This window comes from Lagopus leucura, unplaced genomic scaffold (assembly GCF_019238085.1).
Source record: "Lagopus leucura isolate 7727_CA_CO unplaced genomic scaffold, USGS_WTPT01 229-7_obj-0_obj, whole genome shotgun sequence".
Taxonomy (NCBI): domain Eukaryota; kingdom Metazoa; phylum Chordata; class Aves; order Galliformes; family Phasianidae; genus Lagopus; species Lagopus leucura.
In genome coordinates, this window is record NW_024967326.1 from 43,604 (window position 1) to 52,256 (window position 8,653).

Genomic DNA, 8,653 nt, shown 5'->3' on the forward strand with positions numbered 1-8,653 from the left:
GGGGGGGGGGGGGGGGGGGGGGGGGGGGGGGGGGGCTCACAGCTCTGTGCCCCCTGTGGGGCAGCCCGAGCAGCGATGCTCAATAGGTGGTCCCTGTTTGCTTTGGCCGCGCACGTCCCAGCCCTGCACGCTGCTCCCGTAGAGCTGCATCCCTGCCCCGGGATGGGGTCCACAGGAGGGGTTGGGGAAGGGGACGGGGGGGGCTGGGGAGGTTTTGGGGTGAGGAGAGCACAGACACAGCGGCGGCTGTTGGAGGAATTTTTATATTTCCCCCTTCACGGCGCTGGAGGGAAACGGCGCAATGGAACATGTGGGAGCCATAAACGTCCAGCCCTGAGTCGTGGGGCAGCCCCTCCCCACGGCATCGCCCCCCACCCGGACACCCCCGGAGCAGGAGGTGGGGCGGCGGGTGACGTGTGTCCTCGGGTCACCCTGAGCCGTCCCCACCGCACGGCTCCATCCTAAAGGACTCCTTGGGGTTGGGGTGCGAGGATGCTCAGCACCCGGGAGCGGAGGGGGGGTCGTTAAAGCATTAAAGGTGCTGCCCTGCAATGCGTAGAGCCGCCCTCCCGTCCACCCCATCAGCCGCTTCCCTGCACCGGGAGTGGAGGTCTGGGGGGGGGGGATGAGGGTCTGCACCCCACATCTGGGGCGCTCACGCAGCCCTGCCCCATCCTCAGCCCCGGAAGCTGAAACCTGAAGCTGTTTTTGCTGCTGGTTCCCACTCCATGGCAGCTATTTTATCAGCTGTTCCCGCTGCTGTTCTGCAGCTTCTGCAGGGCCGTGGTGCAGCACGAGGACCCACGGTGCTCACTGAGAACCCCTGCAACCTTTGCTATGTGTCACATCCCCTCTGCACAGCTGGAGGAGATAGCAGGGGAAACTGAGGCACGTGGGCCCAGGAACACAAGGGTGGACGGCTGTGCAATGCACACAGGTACGAGCGCACACACGTGGCTTCACACGTGCACCCAGGGGTGCTTTGGGTGCAGATTGCTGCTGCTCAGACCGACCACCACCCCCCCACATCAGCACCGACGGAGGGCAGGACGGGGGGCACGGAGGAAGGCAAAAAGCAGCCCCAGCATCCTTTGGTGATGGTCAGGAACGGGCTGATTCTGCCCCACAGACCCTCAGTGCTCTGGGAATGCCCAGGGAAAGGCGTGGAGCGACACAGCTGGAGCGCTGCAGAGACCCCATAACGTCCCACAGCAGCACAGGGGGGTGGGGGGACACAGCAGTGCTCTGCCACCCCCCGCCCCACAGACTGCAGGCAGAGCTGCTCCTAGATCTGTGTTTCTGGAGGAGAAGCTCCATCCATCCACTTCCTCCTCCCTTCCCCCTGCTGCCCCACACCGAACCCACAATGCGGCCACTTCCACCTCTCCTTGCTCCACATGTGTGCCATTGCCCCACGCCTGCTGCTGCCCCACATCCCAGCTCAGGACCTCCTGCTTCCCCCCCCCTCCGCAGTTCATGCAGGGCCCAACGTTGGGCGCTTCAGCACAGGGGGCACAATTCCATGGAAAAACATTTCCTGAGCATCCCTGAGCATGGGGGTAGCAGCGTCCTTAAGCCCTGACCCCCAGTTGGGGCTGACGGGAGCCACAACTCCAACCCGGAACTCCTTGGGGGTGGGGGGGCAAAAGGGAGGCAGCAGTGGGGGCACAGCAGGCGTCGGGGCCTTTGCCAGCGGCTGCTCGGAGTGATGGGGGGCTCGGGGGTGCCCCCATTCAATGCGCCCCCAGAAGGGCGGGTCGCCCCCCAGCTCCCTGATGGGGGGGGGGACCCACCTCCCCCCCCCCCCCGGGGGGGGGGGGGGGGGGGGGTCCCGGCACAGAGGTTTCTATGGCCCTGCTGTGTTCTGCATTGGAGGGGGGAGCAGCGCAGCCCCCCAGGGAACCCCTCTGTGCCATCACCGACCCCCCGGCCCGGGCGATGCTCGGGGCTGTGGAGCTCGAGGCGCGGTACCGTGCGCTGCTGAAGTGGCCCAAAGTGACCCAAAGTGACCCAAAGGAGTCCAAAAGAGTGAAGGGTGGGGAGAGGGGGGGGGTCGGGACCCCGCAGCAGCCCCGCGTACAGCTCGAGGAGCCCCGGGACCGGGCGCTGCGTCACCGCGGGGCCGAGGCAGCGCCTGCCCCGGTACCGGGGATGAGAAACGGCCCGGAGCCGGACCGCCCCGACCGCCCCATCCCTGCCCCAGCCCCGTGGGGGGGCACGGCGCTGCCCACCCCCCCGAAACCGCGAGGGCGTGGGAGCCCCGTACGGCCCGAGCCCCGCTCGCAGCGCCCGCATCCCCACCTCCGGCCGGTGCTCCGCGCTCCGCTCCTCCCGGCGGTGGCGATTCGGTCCCGGTGCGTCGCTGTGCGGTTCGGTTCGGTCCCGGTGCGGTTCGGTCCCCGGCGGGGCGGATCCCGGAGCTCAGGGTTAGACGGGACGGGCGGCCCCTCTCCCCCCGAACCCCACCGGGCCCGGAATCGCGGTCCGCCCACACCGAACGCTGCGGGACCCCGCGGGGGCGGCGCGTCCCGGGGCAGAAAAGCGGCGGAGCTGCGGGATTCAACTTCGGCCGGCGGCGGCGGAGCGGAGCGGCGTTCGGGACCCCAACCGGGAGCGCCGCGGTCACTCCGAAAACCCGGGGTGGATCCGGCACGCGCGGCCCTGCACACGCGCGGGGCCATCCCACGTGTGTGAGTGTGAGCGTGAGTGTGAGCGTGAGCGTGAGTGTGAGCGTGAGTGTGAGCGTGAGCGTGAGTGTGTGAGTGTGAGTGTGAGCGTGAGTGTGAGTGTGAGTGTGTGAGTGTGTGAGTGTGAGTGTGTGAGTGTGAGTGTGAGTGTGAGTGTGAGTGTGTGAGTGTGAGTGTGTGCAGCGGGTCCGTGCAGCCGTGCACCGTTCCAGGTGTGCAAAGGATCCGGGCACGCTCACAGCGATCGCATCTGTGCAAAGGTGCACGCGGGGCGCACAAAGTACCGTGTGCCCGGGACCCCCGCACACGTGCACACGCGCGGCTTTGCACACATGCACGCACACGCACACGCGTGCACAGCGCGCCGGGTGCCGGCCCTGACCCCAAACCCTGGAAGGGATGAGACGCCCCCCCCCCCCCCGCTTTGCCCACACTGTCAGGCTGCGGCTGGGGCTCCGGGCCTGCAGCCCCTTCCTCTACACGGAGCACGGAGGTCCCGCAGCCTCCGTGCCCCCCCCCGGTGGGGGCTGCGATGGCCCCGTGTGCCCCGCACCCCTCCGTGTCACCGCGCACATGATGGAGGGGGGGGCTGCAGCGGCGGCAGCGCAGCGATGGGGGCTCGGGGGGGGGAGCGGAGGTGGAGGTCGCCGGGTTGGGGAGGTGATTTCCCCACCTGGGGGGGCGCTTTCCCTTTGGGGCCGCATCCCTTGGCTGTTTGTTTGCACTGCAGGTTGGTCCCCGCGCTGTCACGGCGGTGTCACAACGCCGTCCCGATGCGCAGCTATTTCGGGGAAGGCGCCCTTTGCCCCCCGCTCCCAGGCAGAACGTGACAGTGCGTGGCAGTGCCAGCAGGGCACAACGGGGGGGGGGGGGGACAGACAGCACGACACCCCCCAGCCCCATTCCTCTTCCCCACAGCCCACCCTGAGCCCCACGCGCCCTTTTGGGAGGGGTTGGCAGAGTCCAAAGCCTCTCACGGCCCCCCCGGTGGCACCCAGCACGGCGCCGCGGCGATGCCCACTCGCACCCCGTGGCTCCCCGTCCCCACTGCGCTCTCGAAGGTGCCGGAGCTCCGCGCTGCTGCTGACCCCGCGGCCTCTGAGCGGGATTACCCTCCGCATTAGGGATCCTTGTCCTCCCCGTGTCCCCGTGTGTCGGCACGCACCGCTCTCCCCGCGCCGTATGGCACCCCTGCAGGACGCGCTGGCCATAACAGGGAGCTGCGCGCCTCGGTTTCCCTCTCCACTGCCATCATCCGGGACCCGCCTGGATGTGGGGGGGGTCCCAGAGCTGCCCCCCAACAACCACACCGACGGTGCCCGCTGGGTGCGGGGGGTGGAGATCCCTCCTGCACCAAGGGGGGGCCGCCAGAGGGTCCCTGTGGGCTGCGGCCGATTGCCGCCCTCAGATCAGCCCCAGCGCAGCGCCAAGGTGCTGGGTGCAGTGAGAGTGGCCCCCCCGTGCCGTTTCGTAATGCGCTTCAGGGGCTGAGCAGCTCTGCTCCTGAGCTGAGTGACCCCGGTTAAGCCAGCAGGAAAACCCCCCCAGCCCCGCGCACGGCGTGGGGCAGCGCTGCGCACCCCCTCCCCACCCCAAACCCCCCCGTCGCCCCTTCCCGTGGGGTGACGCGCGCCCACCAGAGCCGGGGCAGCCCGTACGCAGGGATGCGCGCACAGACCCCTCCCCGCCCCCCAGCCCCAGATAATCTCGCCCTCCCGTTTAGGAAAGTCAAAGCGGCTCAGAGCGGGATGGGATGATCCACGAGGATTAGGGGCTGAGAGGTACCCCCAGCCCCGCGCTCACTGTGGGTCAGCATGTCAGTGTGTCAGTGAGTCAGCACCGGCTGTGCAGCATCCGCGCCGCAGGGCAAGGAAAAGCAGAGCCGGGCGGATGCCGGGATGCTGCAGGGTGGGAGCGAGGAGGCTGCGGATCCAACGCGTGCCCGGCCCGAAGCCCAGAGCGTCTGCATCCCTGTCAGCAGCTGCGCGGGGCGCCGCCCCGGTCTGCAGTGCGGGGTGGGAGCAGGGAGCGCGCGGATCTCTGCCTTCCGGCCCCAACCCCGCACCTGCATCTCAGCACCTGCGTGGCGTTGCTTCATCGGCAGCGTGCACGTGTGCCCCAAAGGCCGAAGCATCGGAGAAGGGGGGAGGGAGGGGGTCAGCTCTGCCCCTTATAGGGTCATTTTGGGGAGCGTGCGCCGTGGCCGTGCTGCCCCACAGCCCTTGGGGGGCTGCCCGCAACGCGTGGCTGATGAAAGCTGCCCTTTGTCCGCCCCAGCGCGGGGCCAAGTGGGTTTGTTCCCAGATAAAACGGCCCCACGGTGAGCTTTGAGCGGCGCTTGCACAACGAGGACCCAGGGTGGCCCGGTGGCATCGTGCAGGGATGAGAGGAGGGCATCGCCTCCCACCCCAGGATCTCCCCAGCCTCACGCTGCCTGCGATGCTCCCCACCCCTTTGGGTGTCACTGGACCGCGGTGGGGGGCTGTGGGGAGGAGGGGGGTCCCGGAGTGATGAATGGGGAGCTGCGGGACTGGGGTATCAATGAGGGGTGGTGTGGAGGGGGACTCTGCTATTTGTGGTGGAGTCCCGAGGTTTGGGGGATGGATTTGGGGTCGTCGTCCCCTCCTCGTGCGGGTGGTGTCAGGAGAAAGCAGAGACAGAGCCCGGGCGTCGCATCTCCACCCGTTTATTGGGGAAAGCTGCACCGAAGTGGGAAAATAAATTAAAAGCATGGAGCACGTGGATGCATTGCACACATGAGCACCAGAAAGCGAAGGCAGAGTGTGGGTTCTGTGGTGGAGATGTGGGGGGCAGGGGGGAGAACAGAGCCCCGGGGGGGTCCCTATGGCTGCAGAAACCTCTGTGGGGAAGTGGGGATGGCTGCAAAACCGGAGGTGCAAAGCTTTGTGTCTTTTATCTCCATCTTTAGTGCGGCCTCAAAGGCAAAGTGTGAGCAGGAGCTCCGCTGGGAGGAGCTGGGCTGGGAGGGAGCTGAGATGGGGGGTTCACACACAGACACACAGACACACAGACACACACGTGGGGTTTGCACACGTGGGGAATGGGGCTGGGAGGGGACAGAAACCCCACACGCAGCTCTGCATCCTCCTGGGGCTCCTGGCAGCATCTCCCCCTTCACCCTCAGCTTTTAGGGCCGTGAGTGCATCGCTCCCTGACCCCAACCCCCGCCCGCATTTGCAGCAGTGGGGCAGAGGAGCAACAAAAGCCTTTCAGCCCCACTCCGGCGGAACGGAGCCGCTCCCTCCCCGCTCCCTCCATCGCACCGCAGTCCGGGGGGGGGGGGGGGGTATTGGGGGTCTCCCCGTGGCAGTCCTGGATGTGTGGGGGCCCCAGAGCTGCCTCCATCAGCTGCACCCGCACGCGTCCACGATCATATCGGGGATGTCGGTTTTGACGATGTTGCTGTTGCGATCGAAGTAGAGGAGCGACAGGGGGCGGCGACGCGTGGGGACGCAGCACGAATGGGCGGCCGTGCGCACGTTGTTGGCTTTCACCAGGCTGAGCACGGCGCTGTGGAAGGACGAAGCCATACCGGGGCTGCCCGCAACGTGCAGCGGGCACTGCCCCACGCAGTAATTGAGCTGGTAACCCTCGGGGCTGATGATCCAGTCGTTCCAACCGATGGATCTGAAGTCCACGTAGTGATCCCGGCGGCAGCACAGAGAGGAGTCGCGGCTGCACCTCAGGCTGCGTTTGACCACGCGGTGCTCCGGGTCCCTCAACGACGCCGAGGCCACCAAGAAGGGCCGACGGGGCCGAGTGGCGTTGGAGGCGGTGACGAAACCTCCGCCGTCCCCGGAGCTCTGCAGGTACAGCCGGAGGGTTCCGCGCTCCGCCCCGAAGGAGCCGCGCAAGGCGGGGAGGATGGAGAAGGTCCTCCAGCCGCTGCCCCGAGCGCTCAGCCGCCGTGCGCTCAGCAATACGCGGCGTTCCCCCCCGGTGTCACCGCGCCCCTCCAGCAGGGAGATGCTGAGGGTGACGTTGGTCACCGCGCCGCGAGGAACGCGCACGTAAAGCCACAGCTGGACCTGAACAACGCGCACGTCCTGATCCGGAGGGGGGGAGAGGTGGAAGCGCAGCACCGTGCCGGGGGAGGACGTGGGCTCTGCGGGGAGAGAGGGGAGGGGGTGAGCGGTGCACCCGCAGCGCCCTTAGGGCTGAGATCCCACCTGCAACGTGTGGGGGGCGCGCCCCCCCCGCCCCGGGGGGGGGGGGGGGGCGGGCGCGCGCGCGGGGGGGGGGGGGGGGGGGGCCCCCGCCGCCCCCCTTGGGGGGTTCCCCCCCCCCCCGCGGCCCCCCCCCCCCCCCCCCCCGTCCTTCGGTCCGTCCCGCCCCTCCCCGAGGATGCTGCACTTTGCGCGCCTGTCCACGTGTTGCTTTAGAAGGGACCCGTCCCGCTCTGCCCAATGGAACGGGCACACAGGGGGACAGCGGGGACCGGGGGCGCCCTGACCCTGATCTTAACGCTGTCCTTGCCCCCGGCCAGCCCTGCAGCCCTGCTTTGGGGCACGGTTCCCGTCCCTGCAGCCCTTCATCCCCTTACAGCCCCCGTCCCCTTACAGCCCCCCATATCCTTTCAGCTCCAATCCCTCTGGCCCTCAACCATCTCTGTCCCCCCCACCCACACCCAACCCGGCCACCATAAATCCAAGCCGAGGATTTTGTGCACATGAGAGTCCCTTCAGTCCCCTCCCCACTGCTGCTCTGTCCTCATCCATCGCGGGGTGGGGGGGGGGGACACAGACAGACATCACAGTGCCACAGCACAGGGACCCCCGAGGGGGGGAGAGGAGGGAGACGGGGTCCGTCTGTATCATTGAGCCCCTCCCAGCAGCGCCGGGGGTCACGGACCGACGGTTCCATTCCAGTCCGGGCTGAGCCCTCCTGGACACCCCCACCCCACCGCGAGGATCCCGGGGGGAGAGGGGGGGTGAGAGCAGCGCTGCGGTGCTCGGGGCTGCGCCTCTCGGGCCAGTAATGGGGTCCCGCACCCACAATGAGGTCCCGCACCCACCTTCCTCCGCGAAGCTGATGATCTCAAAGCGCCTCTCATCCTCGGGGGGGTCACCACGTCGAGGCCCTTCCGCCTGCAGCCTCCGCAGCGCCCGAGCCACGGCAACGCGCGGCACCGCGTGGGCGATCCGCGGCCTTTCGCGGAGCCTCAGCCCGTCCAGCAGCTGCCGTTTGGCCGCCTCTTCCAACAGCCGCCGTTCCGTTTCGGCCCCGCACGATGGGCACCGTTCTGTCGCCCCGCACAGCACCGCAGCGGCGAGCAGCCACGGGAGCGCGCAGCGCGTCGCCATCGAACCGACGGCACGGACCGGAACGGAACGGGATCGCCGCGCCGCCGCCACCCGCTTTGGGCACCTGCGAACGGGGGCGGACCCGCAGCCCCCCCGCCATTGGACGGAGCACCGCCCGTCCCGTCGGGCACGGCCGGGGCGGGGGATTACCGGGATTAAACGCCCCCCCCCCCGCGGTGAGGTTGGGAGGAGGCTCCGAGGAAGGGGCTCCAGGAGGGGTCACACGGCCCCCACCCCCCCCCCGCCGCCCCCATCCCGGGCTCCTCTGCTGTGTTCCTGCCGAGGGGGGGCAACGGCGCGCACGGGGATGCACACGTGTGCGCGCTCATGGGGTGTCCGTGGAGCGCTGCGCACGTGGGGTTTGCATGCACGCGCGCGCGCTGCTCGCTCCCAGCTCAGCATCTGCCTGGGGATGGAGATGGGGGGGGAGGGGGTCCGCGCAGCCCCCAGTGGGGCAGTGTAGAGCTTATGGGACTGCCCTCAGCACAGGCATTGCCCCCATGCACACCGCAGGGCTGTCGTGCCCAGGACACACACAGCCCCCTACCCCTACCCCTACCCCTATCCCTATCCCTACCCCTATCCCTACCCCTACCCCTATCCCTATCCCTATCTCTATCCCTATCCCTACCCCTACCCCTA

General features: G+C 68.6%; 1 protein-coding gene and 1 long non-coding RNA gene across 2 annotated transcripts in view; both read right to left on the reverse strand.

Annotated features, from left to right (window-relative positions):
- The window catches only part of LOC122193071, a 5,419-nt gene extending 2,893 nt beyond the window's left edge, over positions 1-2,526 (reverse strand). Inside the window, exon 1 of the long non-coding RNA XR_006182787.1 lies at positions 2,302-2,526. This is a non-coding gene — a long non-coding RNA (uncharacterized LOC122193071). The remainder of the gene's footprint in view (positions 1-2,301) is intronic.
- Positions 2,527-6,011: 3,485 nt separating this feature from the next.
- INHBE (inhibin subunit beta E) lies at positions 6,012-8,011 on the reverse strand. The gene is made up of 2 exons (XM_042893782.1): positions 7,723-8,011; positions 6,012-6,813 (listed from the first exon to the last, which is right to left on the reverse strand). Exons 1-2 carry the CDS (start codon positions 8,009-8,011, stop codon positions 6,053-6,055), a joined length of 1,050 nt encoding a protein of 349 aa, XP_042749716.1. The 3' UTR covers positions 6,012-6,052.
- Between the last annotated feature and the right edge of the window lie 642 nt (positions 8,012-8,653).

Bases quoted from the DNA above. Each gene is read 5' to 3' on its own strand.
- INHBE (XM_042893782.1), bottom strand. From the start codon at position 8,011: ATGGCGACGCGCTGCGCGCTCCCGTGGCTGCTCGCCGCTGCGGTGCTG. The intron at 6,814-7,722 runs GTGGGTGCGGGA...CTCTCCCCGCAG, and splicing joins CATCAGCTTCGCGGAGGAAG to AGCCCACGTCCTCCCCCGGC.